Source organism: Lepisosteus oculatus, chromosome 6, assembly GCF_040954835.1.
Source record: "Lepisosteus oculatus isolate fLepOcu1 chromosome 6, fLepOcu1.hap2, whole genome shotgun sequence".
In the NCBI taxonomy this organism is placed as follows: Eukaryota; Metazoa; Chordata; class Actinopteri; order Semionotiformes; family Lepisosteidae; genus Lepisosteus; species Lepisosteus oculatus.
In genome coordinates, this window is record NC_090701.1 from 36,398,992 (window position 1) to 36,419,356 (window position 20,365).

Here is a 20,365-nt window from a genome sequence, read left to right on the forward strand (position 1 = left end):
AATAGAATCATAGTTATCCCTGACCTGAGCGTCCATCCATTTTCTAACTGCTTCTTCTAACTCAGGGTTGCATGGGAGCCATTGCCTATCCCGTTCTTGGCAGGGTACACCCTGGATGGGACGCCAGTCCATCACAGGGCAGACACACAAACAGAAACACACATATAGTACACTCCCAACCTGACCAAAATAGCAAAAAATAACAACCTTGATGCAGCAGACTAATCAAAAGTGAATTAATTTAACCTTTGAGACAGTTACGTTAAATTATTACAGTGGTAATAATTTAACGTGTTTCTTTTCAGGGGGTTCAGTATGGTTATTAACCATGATGGGAATGTTAATATTTCTTGATATACACACTGCACATCCCCATGTAATATATTCTTATTTGTTTTAGCACAGTATAGTACAAACAAGCACTTTGTTATGAAGTAAAATTAATCACTAAATGCAGTGAGATTATGGAAATAAAAAAACATTAAGTGCTGAAATGACTAAAAACTAAAGAAAGCTATGTAGCAAGAAATGTATTATATGTTGTATTTACAGGAAATAACTTTCTAGTTGATTGTAAAATGGATTATTGAAAATGATATATATAGATATTTTTTTGCAGGATTAGAAACAGGTGTTAGCAGTAAATTGGACCATTTTTGTCTTTACTACTGTCACCATAATTAAAAAGATAGTTAGAACCTTTACTTAGTGTATCTTAGTTATGCATCTTTGAAATGAAGTCCATGACGGCCATTGGTTAACAAGATGCCTGGGCACTCCTTTTAATTGACACAACCGGAAAGGAGCTTAGCTTTTATATTTTACATTTAGAAACACATTTACGTAAGTCAGCTGAGAGAGTTTTGTACACATTAATCCCTTTCAGCAGATTAGGCACTAGAACATCTTTTTGCAAGTTCAAAAACTTTTAACAAAAGGTTTTAACAAAAAAAAATATTTCCTTCCTGATATTGTGTACTGAAATTGTAACTTATACAACCTATTGATTCAGCCACAAAATCATCTGTGCATTTTTGTTTCCTCCATTGTTCTGTTGCTTTCTGAAAGTGAATGGTGTTGTTTGGGCCCTGGCTTTATCATGTAGTTTGTGTTTATTCTCATGTTCATTCAAGTTTTTTTTTTCATTACTCATTGGTTTGATCAGCTGCCTCCTCTTAGAGCAGCTTATGAAAACCGCCTCCTTTTCTCAAAAGAGAAGGGCAAATAAAAAGGCAATAAATCATAGGTATGTTTCAAGGTTGCACTAACAGAATTAGAATCTGTAAGGTACAGAATAACGGCTATGATGTTTGTTATGAGAGCATTCACAGACAAGCCTGAAAGGAAACATTAGATGCAAGTTTGCATTACACCAAGAAGATCTAACTCATTGACTGCCCTGCGGTGTTGTATTGATTCTGTGATGGACTCAGCATTGAAAGCCTTTAAAATTTACTAAATCACAGAAAACGTGAACCAGTGTCTGGAATAGTACAGTGAACAGAGATTGCAAGCTGCTCCTTAAGCTTGTTTGTTGATAACAGCCATTATCACGCACATTCCCAACATCATTTCACTGACTACCGCTGTTGTTGCTTGTCCTGTACAGCACAGAATAATTTTATTCTGAGATGAAGGTAAAATTACAGTTCGTAATTACAGTTCGGATGATGCTTTGTAGATCTTTCAGATTTGAACATGTGGGGAAAGTTCCCCTGTTTCGGCTCGGTTGGGATTCATCGTGACATTTAACTGTAAATTCAAATTCAGAAAGATTTTTATAAGACTCAAGACTGGACAAACACCTGGCAGATAGTAGTTAATGTTGTCTAACTGCTAATGAAAATGACCTAAAAATAAGTAATATGGACATTTCACTGAAAACAAATTGCAATTAGTCATATTAGTATGGCTTTAAAATTACCAGAGAATTTGAATCATACAGAATTTTTAGAATTGCAGTTCATTTATACATCTTAGTTTCTATATTATAATATATAAGTGAAAATCCAGAAACTTGCTGGATATTATACTGAACACCAAGTACAACATTATAGGCACTAAGAGGGAAAATGTCTGTTATGAATTTAAAAAAAAAATATTGTAAACTTTAATAATGAGTCATGCACGTGCTATCCAAAAACTTGACAGTTAAAGAAAGATAAAAATGTTTAAAAGGTGACAGGCTGATAAAATGTCTTTTAATACTTAAAATATTAATGTACTGTCACTACAGTAATGTCTGTATTTTGAAATTCCAATTACTCAGATTGTACAAACTTACATACTCAAATTAAAAAACAGATCAGCCACTTGTTTAAATGTGAATAGCAATCAAGTTTAAAAACATTGTATATATAGCACTGTAATATACAGTAAATGAGCAATGCGATGATTAAGTACTATGAAACAGCACTGGTCAAACTCTTTGTATAAACTGATGAATAAATATGTTCATTTCCATGTCGTCATTGTCATTGTATTGTTTAACACTCTTTGATACTCATTAGAAATGTAATGGCTGAATTGGACTCTCTGCCTTTACATTAATTTTCAGTCTACATTTTTTGTGTTCTTTACCAGTCACTACGGGCAAGTGTCTACTGGCAATCTTAGGTACGAGTTGAACAACACATCAAGTCTAGTATGTTTTCAGGCTGTTTGTATATGATAGTTTTTCTAAATACAGACTAATGGATATTCATTCTATAGCATTGGAAGTCAAATTAATGACAGCAAATCTTTACAATCTACAGTATGTGCATTTTCCAACTGTTCCAACCATTAATCAAATCTAAGCAGAGACAATATTTAATGTGATCGTAAGAAGGATGGAATGAAATCTCCCATTATAAATGTATAACTAGATTCATATCAAGTCTACAGTTGCAAAAAAAAGTTTGTGAACCCTTTGGAATTACCTGGATTTTTTGCATTAATTGCTCATAAAAATGTGGTCTGATCTTCAACTAAGTCACAATAATAGACTAACACAATCTGCTTAAACTAGTAATGCACAAACAATTGTACTTCTTCTTGTCAATATTGAACACATAATTTAAACATTTATAATCCAAGCTGGAAAAAGTATGTGAACCCTCGTATTTAGTAACTGGTAGAACTTCCTTTAGCAGCAATAACCTCCACCAAACATTTCCTGTAACTGCTAGTGTGACTCGCACAAGGGTTAGGAGGAACTGTAGACCATTCCTCCCTCAGTTCATTGATATTTCTGGGATTCCTTGCGGAACAGCTCTCTTCAGGTCATGCCACAGCACCTCAATTCGGTTGAGATCTGGACTCTGACTTGGCCATTCCAGAACATGCATCTTCTTCTGTTTAAGCCATTCTGTTGCTGATTTACTCCTATGTTTTGGGTCATTGTCTTGTTGCATCACCCAACTTCTAATAAGCTTCAGATGACGGACCGCTACCCTGACATTCTCCTGTAAAATTTCTTGATACAATTTTAAATTAATTGTTCCCTCTATGATTGCAAGCTGTCCAGGCCTTGAGGCAGCAAAGCAGCCCCAAAACATGATGCTCCCTCCACCATGCTTCACGGTCGGGATGAGAGTTTGGTGTTAGTGTGCAGTGCTTTTTTTTCTACATACATAGCGTTGCATGTTTCTGCCAAAGAGTTAAACTTTTGTCTCATCCGTCCACAGAACACTGTCCCAGCAGAGTTGTGGAACATCTAGGTGGTCTTTTGCAAACTTGACACATGCAGCAATGTTTTTTTGGAAACAGTGGTTTCCTCCATGGTGTCCTTCCATTAACACCATTGTTGTTCAGTGTTTTTCTCATAGTGGACACATGAACAGAGACTTTGGCAAGCTCAAGAGATTTCTGCAGGTCCTTTGCTGGTACCCTAGGGTTCTTTTTCACCTCCTTCAGCATTGCACACTGCGCTCTTGCCGTGATCTTTGCAAGACACCCACTCCTAGGGAAATAGCAACAGTACTGAATTTCCTCCATTTGTAGACAATTTGTCTTACTGTGGATTGATGAACACCCAGGCCTTCAGAAATGCTTTTGTAGCCTTTTCCAGCTGTATGCATCTCTACAATTCTTCTTCTAAAGTCCTTTGATATTATTCGGGGCATGGGGCATGGTCAGGATGGAATTATTTTTGAACAGTTCTTTCTTGAGAAAACCAACCTTTGTGTGCCTTTTTTATAGGGCAGGGCACCTCCAATCTCATCTGATTGACTGGAACACCTGATTCCAATTAGCTTTTGGAGAAGTCATTAGCCTAGCGGTTCACATATTTTTTCCAACCTATACTGTGAATGTTAAAACAACGTGTTCAACACTGACAAGAAGAAGTACAATTGTTTGTGTTATTTGTTTAAGCAGATTGTGCTTGTCTATTATTGTGATTTAGTTGAAGATCAGACCACATTGTTATGAGTAATTAATGCAGAAATCCAAGTAATTCCAAAGGGGTTCATAAACTTTTTCTTGCAACTGTATAAACAGATCATCAATTAGTTTCTCAGATATTTCAGAACAATTTCTCATGTGTTTAGGAGTCTGACACAATTCCCACTGAATTTAAACTTAAACTAAGATTGAAAACTATAATAAAAACATTTGAATACCAACTTGCAGTTAACATGATTTTTACAAGCTCCTCCCAATTTTAAATTATACAGTATATATGACTGTCAAAGACACATTTAAAAGGTTGGGTTCTGGTTTCTCTTCAGCCGCCAATGTTAAATTAAATAATACTACAATAATTATTCATTATGATAACACGCACCCAGAACAGTTTACAAAGACTGGGGGATGAACTGCTGTATGCATTAAAGTGTGTTTTGTTGCTTATAATCGGACACTGCAAAGCAATTCATCTTAACGACAAAAACAAAAGATGTTAAATACATTGGTCAGGGTTGCACAGTAAGCTTGAATTAGGAATTTAAACTGATGTTGTTTGATTCCCAGAAGTAAACCAGGGCTGGGCCTAGGTGGTACTGGGATGGGAGACCTCCAAGAAAAAATAGGCTGTTGTTGTAAGTGGTGTTGGTAAATGAATAGTTGGCAGCTTTCACTCTGATCAGCAATGTCTAAATCAATATTCTAACGTGCTGATAAGAGAAACGATGCACTTTGCTACAGGAGGCACAGTACGTGAGATGAGAAATTGTGGTCCTGACTACACAGTTATTAAAGATTCCAAACTGTTTGTAGGAGTAGGGTTAGTGTTATTTTAGGGTAGTTAACTCCAGTATATGGCTAAATTCCACTCTGGCTTGTACAATATGACATTCCTTACTTGTACAAGTTTCATCCTTAATTCAACTGCCTGATCTGTTGAGTTTTGGGGTTTCTAGAGCACAATGCCTTATGATAGGAATTGCACTTTAGAAGTGGGTCTCCTCCTGTTTGTAAAGTGCTTTGGGCACCCAACAGGGTGAAAATATCAAGGGGTGAAAAGATTAACTTAACAGGTCCTGTTAAGCTAATTACTGAACTGCTTATCTTCTTGATTCAAGAACAGATATTCTCAGATCCTGAACACCCATGACTAGGGGCTCTCCAGCTGATACTAGCAAATCTATCAAGAAGAAATAATATTCAGCATGGTGAACAAGAATTTAGAACTTTCTTTGTCACGATTATTCCAAACCGTTTTAAGAGACATACATAGATATAAGACAAAGTTTTAAAAAAGTTTTAAAACCACTAAATCAAAAACTTGGATTATTCCTGTCCACCAAGGATTCAACATGAGAAACACTCCTGGATGAGCAAATAAAAAGGTTTATTAATCTTCACCACCAGTTTTTAAACTCTTCCTTTTGATATTTATACTATCCCTTTCCCAGTTAAAATAACCCTTCAGTCAATCTGCCCGAAGTCATAGTCCGCTTCTAATCTAAGGAGAATCGGTATATTTTGCCTAGTATTTTACTTGTAAGTGATTGATCCAAGGATCTAATCCAGACAATTATTGAAAGAACACAGGGGCTTCCACAACATTGCTTATTTCTAATGCCATTTTCACCACAATCCTTTGTGTAAAAAGTGCCTCCTGTTATTTATTTTAAATTCATTTCCCCATAGTCCCCACTTGTGCCCACTGGTTCGTGTTTTGTAGTTGGTTCTGAAGAAGTCCACTAACCTAACTTTGTTAATGCATTTGAGGATTTTACCAGTTACTACCAGTTACTTGTATTTAGTAACTGGTAGAAGTTCCTTTAGCAGCAATAACCTCCACCAAACGTTTCCTGTAGCTGCTAGTGAGACTCGCACAAGGGTTAGGAGGAACTGTAGACCATTCCTTCCTCAGTTCATTGATATTTCTGGGATTCCTTGCGGAACAGCTCTCTTCAGGTCATGCCACAGCACCTCAATTCGGTTGAGATCTGGATTCTGACTTGGCCATTCCAGAACATGCATCTTCTTCTGTTTAAGCCATTTTGTTGCTGATTTACTCCTGTGTTTTGGGTCACTGTCTTGTTGCATCACCCAACTTCTAATACGCTTCAGGTGACGGATCACTACCCTGAAATTCTCCTGTAAAATTTCTTGATACAATTTTAAATTAATTGTTCCCTCTATGATAGCAAGCTGTCCAGGCCCTGAACCAGGTTAACTTCTGTAGTCTTCTGTAGTCTCCTCTGTTACAGACTAAAAACACTCAGTTGCTTCTGGCTCTAAGTGTAGGGTATTCCTTTATACTGTGAAATACATCTTGTTTTTCTTCTGAGGTTGATTGCAGAGCACCAATATTATTTTTAAAATATTGTGAACTGACGTTTTACTCGATCTTTGATCATTTTTAACATATCCCCTTAATTTATTTTTTTTACTTTCAATGACTGAATATCCTGTCATTGCTCATTTTTAATTACTACTCCCTATTGTCCAGAATCTACTGATATAAATCATGAACAGCAGTGGTTCTAATACAGATCCTTGTGAAATTCTACACTAATTACATATCTCCATTCTGAGCACTCATTCCTTAGCTGTATCCTATTTTCTGTCCACTTCTCAGTTCTAGACTGCCCACAATTTTAAAACAAATTTTTACAGTGAACTTACAAAGGTACTAGCAAAAACATATCTTAAAATCTGAGCATACCATATTGTATGATCCACTACTGATGTTATTTCTTCAAAGAATTGTGGGAAGTTAGTTAAGCAAGACCTAGTTTCATACAACTAGGTGGTCCAGTTAGCCATGAGATTCTAAGATCATCAGATGTTTCTAGGTGACCTTCTTCACCTCCCAGCTGAAGGACAGACTGTTGTAGGAGCCATTTCAAAAAGGTATGGGTAAACAAAGACTACCCAAAAGATTGCCCTGCACAAGCTACACCAGATTAGGTCAATTTACAGCTGCCATCTTATAGACATCCAGACTGAGTTATAACTCAGGACTCCACGCTGATAGTCTCAGCTTACATTGATGAAAAGGTTTTTCCAAACAAAACCCAGTAAACAAAATTGCCATAAGTTGGCACTTGGGGTTTTCTTAAAATAAAAACTAAAAAAAATAAACTCACTGCTGTGAATTCTGCAACAAGGCTCCTGAATATTGCGCGTGCTTTCTGATTTTATATTAAACACTTCAACAAAAGTAAAAAGGATATATATTTTAAACACCCTTCCAGCACACAGACTAATGTACTGAGGAATAATGCCTGAAGTTATAAGATTGTGCATTCACCATGCACTGATCATATACTAATACATCAGAAAAAATCTGCTTAAGTAATCAGAACCAGAAATATGTTCTTTTAAATTATGTTCATAATGTTGTGATTGAAATCACTAGAACTGTGTACTCAAAACAGCACATTCTACAATATATATGCTCTTCTTCTACTAATCAGTACATTTTTGTGCCACATTAAAATGCCTAAGCAGACCTTGAAATAACTGTTAGCTAAGGGAAGGTTGAAATGTCCCAACCAATTAAGCACAGCAAGCCTGCTGTGGAGATTTAAGACTAGTGTTTCATGCTTCCAAAGGCAGTGCCTTTTGTCTTGTGATTGTATGATAACTCAAAGGGCACATATTTCCCAAGGCACAAACATGCAGAGCACAGACCATGACTCATGACTTACAATGGCTGCAGCTCGGAGTGGATGAGTCGGAGAGGAAGAAGCTGCAGACCTTCTCAATTCGTCGGAAAGCTTGCGGTGCAGATAAAAACTTCTCCCTGTGGTAAACAAGAGATAACCTTCAGAAACCAAGGGCTATTTTTCAGGCATCCTGTTCTCTTGGGCCTCCATTTGGGGAATGGAGAGCAAACAAAAGCAGGCGCATATCCAGAATCCCAGATCCCCTGGATTAAAACATAATAATCTGGCCAGTATAATTAATTAGCCATATAGTGGCTATATTGTAAAAAAAAGGCTATCCACAGATTAAAACAACACATAAGCAACACAAAGCAGCAACTCACAATGCCCTTGAGGACAACACTAAAGCAGTATTCTGGAGGCGGCCAGGGTGTGTCGGGTCAGGATGAGAGAATGCTTTAACCTCTGTGCTTCTGCTCTCTTTTTTTGCAATGTAGTGTGTTCGGTTTTCACATTTTATTGGAACACACAATCTTCACACTTGGTAAGCCAAACATCAGTAAGGAGTACTTCAAAGTGGGCAATGCCCTTTGACATGTCTGGGTGAACCATACTGGGAGATTTCAGAAACTTTTGAGTTCAGGAAGAGAAAGAGTGTAAATAAATACAGATTCTCTCTATCCTTACTTGCCACACACCCTCTTGTGCTCCCAAATACTGAGTTTTGAACTCGGAAATTCACCTAATGTGACTGCATCCCAATTGAAATCACTGGGCTGAACAAAGTACGCTTTGGATCAAATAATCAAATGTATGTAAGGAAGTACCCAAAATAAAATGTACAGTATACTGTACTAAGAATAAATGTTAATATCATAATCATAAATACAAATTACTTTTCTATTTTGCTTTATATAGTAATTTTCACTCCATAGAATCCTAGAGATCTTCACACATATGAGGACCTACTTCATCCAAACTTGAAGTGCTGCACCCACTCAAGCCAACAAGTATACTTACAGAGCAGATTAAAGTGGACAATTGAGAAATTACTTCAACAACAGTTTTGAGGGAGTCATTTAGCTTGGTTAGACTAAACAAGCCTGGAGTATAATTAAGCCAGGATGTTGAGGTTAACACCCTTAATCTTATAAACCATTCCATAGGATCTGTCATGACCTTAATACTCAGGTAACAAAGTCTCTACCATCAGAATGAGCAGAACAAGTACCTGAATTTCTAAAACTAGTCATACAACTAACACGGAAAGATACATTGGAAATAAAAAAAAAAACTTCAGACATTCACTTTAAAGCCTGTGAATGTTAAAGTGTTATCTTAAATCTGTTAAAAGGGTTGTTCATTAAAATCATTGAAGTGTTCACTAATTTACTGTTAAAGCTTTGGTTTTCTTTGAACTCAAACTGTTAAACGTCATCAGTGACAATGTGTCTATACCAACTGTTTCTCTTCTGCATGTAAAAAGTACTATTGACTGTGGCCTTATGAAGCCAGTATAGCTTATTGGTGCCCTAGGATGACTTTTAGTTTAAGGCCTAAGTCTGCAAAACAACCTATAATGCTTTCAATTTGTGGAAAACGAAACTCTGTCAATAGGAACTTGTTATTCAACTCAAGCCTCCAGAAGGTGGCATTATTGTCACTGAAAGCAAAGCTTTCATCACATTGCAGACAATGGCTCTCTTTCTACTGTGATAAATATAGTAGATGAATACTAGATAAAACGTTTACAAAATGTATACATTTATCATGTAAGCCTTATTTTTTTGGGGGATCCCACTTAACCATAACATATACTTAAATTGGGATCTAAATAAAAAAACTTGAAAAAAAAACACTTATTAATTTTGTTGATGCATTTTTCCAAGTGGATGTATACTTGTATCCGTTTATACAACTGTGCATCTTAATGGAGCAATATGAGTGAAATACCTCGTTCAAACGTACAACAAAAGTGCCCTGCCTGGGATTTGAGCCCACATTTGTCCTGTTCCGAGTCCAGAGCACCAGTTCCCCACACGGATCTCAGGGTATTACCATTTACTGTGATACAGAACATATTGTTGAGGAAAAATAGTATTACCATTTATGAACATTTTTTCTCCCTCTATATAGTATACTCTATATTGCCAAGTCAAACATTTTCTCCAATGCTGAAAACAAAAAGTTGAAATACAACAAACCTTAAAGTTTGCTCCAGTTCCCTGCTTTCCAACTCATCTCCTTTGTTTAGCAATCTCAAAATGCCCTTTTCGAACGACTCTGTGGACTGCTCCTTTGGAAGCTTCATTTCAGATGAGTGACAAGGGGAAAATGATAAAGAATGACATCAGGTTGGCAAACCATTTTCAGTGTTGCTTCAGTAGTTTTAAGAATACAAGAGACCACTGTACACAGAAACAAACCTGTATCTGAGAATAATTTTTACATTGTTGGAAAGCTAAAAATATATATCATTAGAACATAATACTAAGATTTACATCCAAGTTGCAAGTGATGACAGTTTCACATCATACCCATCTTATAAAGGTACCTTTGGACCATTATTATTTTGAACCACAAACTCAGGTGACTTCACGAATACACAATCATACACAACAGTTTGCGTGCTTTTGAGAAAATGAACTGTTTGTACTTTTGAAAACAGAACGGTAGGGGGCTATCAATTGCCTCAGCCAGTACAGAGACTTGCTCTGACCCGTGGTTGAAATCTTATTATCCCTGCAAGTGGCAGTATGCCATTGACAGACCAACAAGACCATAAACATAAAGCTTGTGTTAGTCAACTAGGTCGCTCTTGCCTTTCAAGATGCTGTAGCATCTGCTACAGCTGAAATGATGTCAGCACACGATGCGCTGCTGCTCCAATCAGTGCTAACCCTCCTATAAGGCACTATGGAGCCTGCTGCATAGGGTTTGCAGTGGTAGATATAGAGGTACACCTTCACACTGTGTCCACCCACTGTTTAGAAATCATGGATATACTGTATAAATGTACGTAGCCTGATGCGACCTGGATGCTTTTTCAACCCATAACTGTTTTAAGTTAGGGGTACTAAACCCTATACTTAATAACAACAACATCACTTTATTAACCCTTTACAATTTCTATACTTGTGCATATAATGAAAAAAGGAATAGAAAAGCAACCCTTGCAGAAATGGTATAATGAAAATTCCTTCGTGAACTGTGAAATTTTTTCAGAAAAAACGACTGTGGACCAGGGCATTATAACGTATGTGCTGCCTATTTAGAAATTCAAAGAGGCCATCCTTTAAAGTCCCATAAGAGTGAATCTCATCAGAAAGTCTCTTACTGGTATTCCTGATAAGACTGAACCCAGAGGCTATCCAGGAAGCACAGGGCACAAGCTCAGACTACAATTTGTTTCTTTTCAGGTTGCATTTCTTACGTATTGAAACATTTGCATAATTCTCTCTCCCTTTCATTCATTAAGAACATCAAAAATAAGGCAGACCTACCTTAAATAAAAAGTCTTCGAGTTCCTGCGATGTTTTCATGACACAGCTTGATGAAGAATCAGACCACTTCACCTAAAAAAGGTTAACAGCTCATTTTAGATCTCTTATAAAAGCAAAATACCCTTCTATGTAGATTTTCCCCATGTACAGTTAAACAAATGAACCAAATAATTTGGCCTGTAACTCTTGGGTCACTGTCTTTTGCTAACCAACCTAAGTGAATCACTAAATGGTTCATGTTTTTTCCAGTCCAATCTGAACGCATGGAATTTTGGTGCTCCTTTTGTATGAAACATAAAAAAATATAGTATAATCCATTGTGTTCAAGTTTAAAGACTGAATCTGAAAAAGTAAAAAAATGCAGCTTCTCAAATGGAAAGTGTCTGATTTGAAACAAGCATGTACAGTGCCTTGCGAAAGTATTCGGCCCCCTTGAACTTTTCAACCTTTTGCCACATTTCAGGCTTCAAACATAAATATATAATTTTTTTATTTTATGTGAAGAATCACCAACAAGTGGGACACAATTGTGAAGTGGAACGAAATCTATTGGATTTTTGAAACTTTTTTAACTAATAAAAAAATGAAAAGTGGGGCGTGCAAAATTATTCGGCCCCTTTACTTTCAGTGCAGCAAACTCACTCCAGAAGTTCAGCGAGGATCTCTGAATGATCCAATGTTGTCCTAAATGACTGATGGTGATAAATAGAATCCACCTGTGTGTAATCAAGTCTCTGTATAAATGCACCTGCTCTGTGATAGTCTCAAGGTTCTGTTGAAAGCGCAGAGAGCATCATGAAGACCAAGGAACACACCAGGCAGGTCCGTAATACTGTTGTGGAGAAGTTTAAAGCCGGATTTGGATACAAAAAGATTTCCCAAGCTTCAAACATCCCAAGGAGCACTGTGCAAGCGATCATCTTGAAATGGAAGGAGTATCAGACAACTGCAAATCTACCAAGACCTGGCCGTCCCTCTAAACTTTCAGCTCAGACAAGGAGAAGACTGATCAGAGATGCAGCCAAGAGGCCCATGATCACTCTGGATGAACTGCAGAGAACTACAGCTGAGGTGGGAGAGTCTGTCCATAGGACAACAATCAGTCTTACACTGCACAAATCTGGCCTTTATGGAAGAGTGGCAAGAAGAAAGCCATTTCTCAAAGATATCCATAAAAAGTCTCGTCTAAAGTTTGCCACAAGCCACCTGGGAGACACCCCAAACATGTGGAAGAAGGTGCTCTGGTCAGATGAAACCAAAATCGAACTTTTTGGCCACAATGCAAAACGATATGTTTGTCGTAAAAGCAACACAGCTCATCACCATCAACACACCATCCCCACTGTCAAACATGGTGGTGGCAGCATCATGGTTTGGGCCTGCTTTTCTTCAGCAGGGACAGGGAAGATGGTTAAAATTGAGGGGAAGATGGATGCAGCCAAATACAGGACCATTCTGGATGAAAACCTGTTGGAGTCTGCAAAAGACCTGAAACTGGTACGGAGATTTATCTTCCAACAAGACAATGATCCCAAACATACAGCAAAATCTACAAAGGAATGGTTCACAAATAAACGTATCCAGGTGTTTGAATGGCCAAGTCAAAGTCCAGACCTGAATCCAATCGAGAATCTGTGGAAAGAGCTGAAAACTGCTGTTCACAAACGCTCTCCATCCAACCTCATTGAGCTCGAGCTGTTTTGCAAGGAAGAATGGGCAAGAATTTCAGTCTCTTGATGTGCAAAACTGATAGAGACATACCCCAAGCGACTTGCAGCTGTAATCGCAGCAAAAGGTGGCTCTACAAAGTATTAACGCAAGGGGGCCGAATAATTTTGCACGCCCCACTTTTCATTTTTTTATTAGTTAAAAAAGTTTCAAAAATCCAATAGATTTCGTTCCACTTCACAATTGTGTCCCACTTGTTGGTGATTCTTCACATAAAATAAAAAATTTATATCTTTATGTTTGAAGCCTGAAATGTGGCAAAAGGTTGAAAAGTTCAAAGGGGCCAAATACTTTAGCAAGGCACTGTATATGGTGCTTTTAAAGGCATTCACTACCACTCACAGTGTGCATACTTTACCTCTGTTTTATGAGACTTAAAGATGTCTGAATGAACAGTGACTGGCAAAAACATTACGTATAATGTAATAATTGGGATGACAACACAAAAAACCCTCTCAAAGGTCATATTCCCATTAAAAAGTTACATAAAAAATGTTTTTATAAATGTTTTAAAGATCACTTATATATACACAAATGCATTTTACGAGTTAGAAAAAAATAATTTTCCAGATGTAATGTCAATGAAAAATGACTACAAGAACAGGTGAAAGAAACCAGATATAGCTTAAGTTAGATCACAGATTTTCAGGCGGTCCTAGAACTTGATTATTTAACATCCTGCCTGTAAATGAGTAAGAAGAAATGCCCATTGATCTCTGACTTTAACACAGATAAAAGAAATATAAAAAATACTAGTCAGCGCTATGAGGTCAAAACAGGTTTTGTGTTTGTCAATTTTGTGAATCCATGGCCACAATGAACATAGAGCAGAAAGCACTGGCCAGTTCTTACTATCGGGACAATTATATTGCTCGCTGTTCTTCAAATTTTGAAATTGAACACTGTTCTCTACCAAATGAACATTGTAAGTGTAATTTAGGCACAGGATACATTCAGTGAAACCATCAGATTCACAGACAAAAAAACTCTTAAGGATATATTTCAGAAAAACAAAAATATACTATTATTTCTTGCCACTTTCCATGGGCACGTGCATATTTGATAAAACAATTGAAAATTCCTGTGATGCTGTGTATAATTCTGAATGATTTCTAAAAAAGCAAATGGGTCTGAGACGGGGGTGGCATGGCTCGGATTGGTTTGTACAGTATGTTTTCCCCCCAAGGTCACGAGTCTGTTTCCTCCCACAATCCAAAATTGATCAATTGTCTTCTGGAAACATTGGCCCTGGTGCGAGTGTGTGAGTCTGTATCTGTCTGTGCCCTGCAACAGACTGACTTCTCACCCAGGGTATACCGTACCTTGCTTCACATTAGTTGCTTGCTAGGATAGGCTCCTGCTTCCCCGGATAAACCAGTTAGAAAATGGATGGATGGGTCTGAGGCAGTACAGCATCCATCACTTCTGTTATGACCTGTTTTGTCTGTGCTAGCATCATTCTGGGAGCACTTCATTTGTAAATCACAAGGTGCCAAGTCTCACTGCTAACAGAAGAAAACCAATGTACGAGGTACAACAGAGATAACGGAGCGCTCAACTGCGATAAGCACGTAACGCTAACACCAATGTAATGCACTTTCAACGCATTTTCAAGCCACCACTGTTAACCACATGCCAACAACTCCCGTATCAATTCATATCAATCCCATTCAATTCCTAAATGTGCCTTGGTTTGGTATGTTCCACAACCTTATTCCCCCAGTGCCCTTTGCTCCAGATTTTTCACAGTGCATGGCACTCTTTAGTCTGTTTCATGCCCAATATTTTCACTAGACCAAGGGAATCTACCTCGTCATGTAGCCCAGATAATTAGCCGCTGGCGTTTAGTTTGATGACATTTAAATTGCTCCGTAGTGCAAATGGTTGGAAGCACCTGAGTTTCATAATCCAGATTGATATCCTCTTTATCGCCTGGCGCATCCTGCTTCTCACTTTCCACAGTCCGTGCTTTAGCCAGACTCGGAGCACCCTCATTATTTGGAACCATCTGCAGCACAACTCACTCCTGCCTGTTGCTTGGGGTCTTCAATAGTTTTGGTTTTTACCCTGGTTCAGATTCATCAGAAATTCTCTGGTAGTTTTACTGAAAAATGACAGTATATCTGACAGCCTTCTGGCCATTATGACAGGAACAGGGTTGCAAATGTGAGAGCAATCTACACAAGAGTTTAACATACACCTGACAGCCATCACTGAAACTGAAACTGAATATTTTATTTACTTCCATTGTAACCTTTACTCACATTTAGAGTAGAATAACATTACTATGCTTAACATTCAGTGTAAGATGCAAAAAATACACAAATATAACTGTTCTGTTTTTTTTCCTGAGAGATTCAGTCAATATTTACATAACAAAATCAAGACTAAACAAATGGATTAGAATAAGCCTACATAAAGCATCAAAATCAAAACTTACAACAACTGGGTAGCAATAACCTTATATTTTCCAAGGAATTGAATGGATTAACTCCTTTCAACGCACTATTTAAATCTCAGGAAGCACCCATGAGAATTACAACTTTGATAGCCGAATCCTGGGTTCTCCATCTCTGTCTGTAGCCCAGCAGAGCATCAAAAAAAACTTTAATTCAACACTGTGGTCAAGAAGACTACACCCCAGTCTTTCATGAGCTGATAAACACCACCACTCCTATTATGTCGGCATATACCTCAAGACTGTCTGTGAACTGCCTTAAATAAAGAGCCAAGACTTGCACGGGTGCTGTAAATATGAAATGTCGCTTCTGGAAAAATGAGTCACTGCTGGATCTGGTTATCCTCAGTCTCCAGCTCGCTCAACATCTGTGGTCACTTAAATTGAATGTGAGCTGTTTTCCCCTGGCAAGACAAGCCTAGGAACCTTCTTTAGCAACATGGGGACAAAGTACACGTGAGAAAAAGACATGTCTCTAACTTCATGTGCCCAATGAATCTAGAAACCGTTCATGACATGACAATCACTCCTGAATGGATGGGGCATTTTCTTGCAACTTAGAAGGTGTACCTAATGTTACTTGCTGAAATCACCCAGATAACTCCTCTTAAGACTTTAAAACTTCTGCCTCAAAACATTGATCACTGGAGGCGGAAGACTTCATGTCTTTCAGGTTTTAATCTAACCTTGTGCCTTGTGCCTTTAAGCCTTGAAGTTTACTTCCTCTCTTAAAGTCTAGTATAAAACTGAATACTGTATTCTAGATAAGGTCAAATTACAGTATTGCACAATTTCATTGTGCAATCTGAATTTACACTTGATCTTTTACATGTTTTTCAACTTTTTAAATTATCACCCATAATTTGTCCACAGGATCTCTCTCTCTCTCATACATCTTTTATGTTTATGTTTTTGTCCAAAGTGCAACACTTTTCACTAATGTTAAAATGCTGGCTCATTATTCTTTCTGGTCTTTATTACCAGGAACATTTATGGCAGCCCTGGATGTGCTTTCCGTTCACACATACTTTATATTTTGATATCTTTCCACTGCTGTGTGTATTGACCCCATGACTTTAACATAAATGGGCTATGCTGGCTGCACTACACTAGTCCTGAAATACAGGAACTGAAACATCACAATAATTTAATTGCCAAAAATGTTTCTGCTGAATGATTTTTTTTATCAGTAAAGGGGTTACCACATGCCAGAGTTTCTTCTGCAATTTTTGTTATGCCTCTTTCTGACATTCTGCGATGTGATTTCAAAACTGCATGCATAAAAACAGCAGGGAATAGGACAAAGCACTGGAGAAGGAAATGCAAAAAAAAAAGACAAAAGCACTCATAAACTCCCCCCATTTAAAGATCTGTGTACACTGAAGAGCAAATGTTTAAAGGCTGTGAGGCAACTGGCAATCCACAACAGACCAACGCATTCAAAGCATACAGAACGACAGGAGGGTGTTCCAGACTCTGCCTCAGGCTGTGCAGATCACAGAATGGCACAGTGTGGAGTCTTTGATACAGCAATCTGAAACACAGGGACACTGGAAAGGAGGGAATCTGTCCTCAGAGATGGGAACCATCTAAAAGGGAAGACCATCTGCACTATGGCTTTTACATCTCCACGTTAACCTTCTCCAAGACTCCGGCACGCACATAGCACTGGCTATTTAACTGAAACATCTGCTGCGCTTTTTACATGTCCGGATTTTTTTTGGGTTTTACACTGTGGCTCCATGCATGTTTGTTTAGGTATAAAGATGTGAGAAGCGTGCACTTTCTCAGCATTTTAGTACACAACCTTCCCCTAACAGCACCATCAAAGCAAGGGCGCCTGCTGCACAGTAACATTTGTTACTAAACGTACAGTATTTTTAAAAAATGCAGCCTATTTAAAAAAAAACCTGTTCTGAGCTACGTCATGTGTCACTGCCAAAAGCTTTTTATTTGTTTTGGTGAAGTGTTGCCTTCTCAAACCAGAAATTACTTGTCTTCACTGAATACTAAATAATAGCCTAAAGCTTTAAAAATACGTAACAAATTGCAGAGAACATGATCCAGTTCTAACATCAAGAGAGTTTTCAATTCTCTTGTGAAATGGAAAGGCAGTGTAAGCTAAGTGTATTTTTATGGCATGCTAAGTGCTCACAACAGAATGATACATTAAGAATGATTTATTAATTATATTACGAATATGACATGTTAAGACCAGTGTCAGAACGTACACTTGCAGACCTGACTGAGGTAAATGTACTGGGAGCATCCCAGGAATACCCCAGGAATTAAACCCAGGGCCCCAGTGCTGCATGGCAGCAATGCTAACCACCCCACCCCCATGCTGCTGCTCCACAAAGAATTGCTCTTTCTAAAATAATTCATCCAAATGTACTCATTGGTAAACCATTATTAGTCGTAAACGCAGCATGCCAAAAACATTTCTATGAATGGAAACGGGGAAAAAAAAACCCCATCAAAGCTGCAGTTAAAATCATTTTCTCAGACAACTGGAAGAAACCAACAGAATATGTGTGGGCAGGCAAAAATCTCTTTGTGACTATATACAACATAAGAAATTATTCCTAAGGGATGCTACGGCATTATCAGTTGCTGAAATGCATATATTTATAAATGGCACTTAGCCATACTTCAAAGACATTCCACTTCCAGGCTTCCAAAATGCATTCTTTCCCACTCCTTCGGCCTGACAGTTCTCCCACACTTTGTTTCATATTAATGTTCAGTTAGTTTCTTCTGAAGAGTCAAGAAACTAACAAGGTTTTCATGAATATAGCCTAGGATGGCTCAAGAATTCCAGGTCCAACAATCTACCACAACCCAACACCCGCATCACTTTCCGCAAGAAGCACAATAACTAACCTGGACGTGCAAGCAACAGCTCAGCCACAGACTTCTAAGATTCAGAGTAACCAGCCGAGGAGCTGCTTTTGCAAAGCAACAACGACATGAGACGAGTAACAGCAACAATGCTGTGGTGGCATGTTAAACCTATTCAACACCTTAGGGATGAACAACACAGGGCCAACTTTATCCCACTTCCTGTTTGATTGAATCTCGAATCTGAGCTTGTTTCTCAGTTTTTCAGTCTAGATATTATTTGAAATAAAAGTCAAAGAATGCTTTGCAAGTATTTTCACATAACTGAACCATGAAGAATTCAAGATGTGCAATATTTTTTTCCCCTGTGAAAACAACCCAACAGCCATATAATCACTGAAACAAATATTTACCAAGTGCTTATAAACTGTTGAGTGAACATCAGGAATTTATTTTCCAAGAGTCTTTATAAGTTACAAATAATCAGATTCAGAAAGCTATTTCACACAGAAGGTTTCGATCTGAGCAGATGTTTAATGTGCAAGACAAATTATATACACAAACTACAGAAAACTACACACAAAGACCATTGCATTGACTTCACACTCTATTTATACAGTTGCATGTCACTGAACATTGAAACTCAAAAGATACGGCAAGAATGGCCTAGCCTTTTCTTGCTGATTAGAAGAAAATAGAGAACTGTCCTTGCTTTACTCAAAAACTGGTGATGTTATGTCAACAGAGTCTGAAAGGAGAATAAGCAACTCAGCACTTTCAGTCTGAGCCAGCCCCGCCAGGAATGCATTATTCCACTATTTGATCAGCTCTACTTAATACAACAAAATCTGTCATGACAGCCACTCTAGCTTCGACTTCCTCACACATGTACTTTAATCATACGCAGGTCAATGAAAGGGATTTTGTGGGTTATCAATGAACCCTTACTATATACAGTATTTGCTTGCATTCAGTCAGTTCTCAATTTAGGGCTAACTGCTTTATGCTATTCAGCTTCCAGATACAGATAAGTAGGTCCCTTCCATACTTCAGTCTGATACACAAACCACCAAGCCATATATTTGAATCTCTAACATGAACAAGAATTATGGTTATCCTTTTTCATAACTTAGCACTTGAATATGGATGATAATGTTATGCCAGTCTTTTATAATAAAGTTACAAATAACTCATCAATAGACAGACTCCTGAAACTGAAACAGATTAACTTCAGATACTTAACTGCAACTGGACTTCTGCTCAATTAATCAAATATTTTCAAACATGCTTACCACTGATTAAGTTAACCTAATAGCCTACTCCACCACAAATCTAATAAAAATGTAAAACAAACCACAAATCTTTGTGTTTTACCCTCGGTTTCCCTCAGTGGAAAAATGTGGGATTTCAGTTTCAACTACCTACCAAACTGGAAAACGTCTTACTGCTATCTGTGAGCAGGGCTATATACAGAAGGAAAAATATTTTGTGTAACCTTTGACCCCATTTCCAAGTTCACACCACAGAGAAAGGTTAACATTTTATTAATTTTATCCACAGAACTGTACTATGTTTCAGAAATGAAAAAAGGCCCATTTTATAATATAAAGTAATAGTTATATACAGAACATTATGTTGTTATATACATTAAAGAGGCTCGGCCTTACATACAAAACTATTTTATGTAAGAGTGAACAGCGGAGATACTAGGAGGCTGACAATAGCCTGAGTCCTCATTCATCCATTTTCAAACTGCTTTATCTAATACAGGCTTGCAGAGGAGCCTGAGC

General features: G+C 37.7%; 1 protein-coding gene across 3 annotated transcripts in view; it reads right to left on the minus strand.

Annotated features, from left to right (window-relative positions):
- Nucleotides 1-20,365, minus strand: part of zcchc2 (zinc finger, CCHC domain containing 2) — a 66,850-nt gene that overhangs the window by 23,444 nt on the left and 23,041 nt on the right. For all 3 annotated transcript variants that reach the window (XR_001479181.2, XM_015354295.2, XM_015354294.2), the window contains exons 4-6: nucleotides 11,549-11,620; nucleotides 10,250-10,350; nucleotides 8,088-8,182 (exon numbers count right to left, since the gene is read on the minus strand). Coding sequence is in view for 2 of the 3 variants with exons in the window: in XM_015354295.2 (XP_015209781.2) it covers nucleotides 8,088-8,182; nucleotides 10,250-10,350; nucleotides 11,549-11,620 (268 nt within the window). In the remaining variant the exon portion in view is untranslated. The remainder of the gene's footprint in view (nucleotides 1-8,087; nucleotides 8,183-10,249; nucleotides 10,351-11,548; nucleotides 11,621-20,365) is intronic.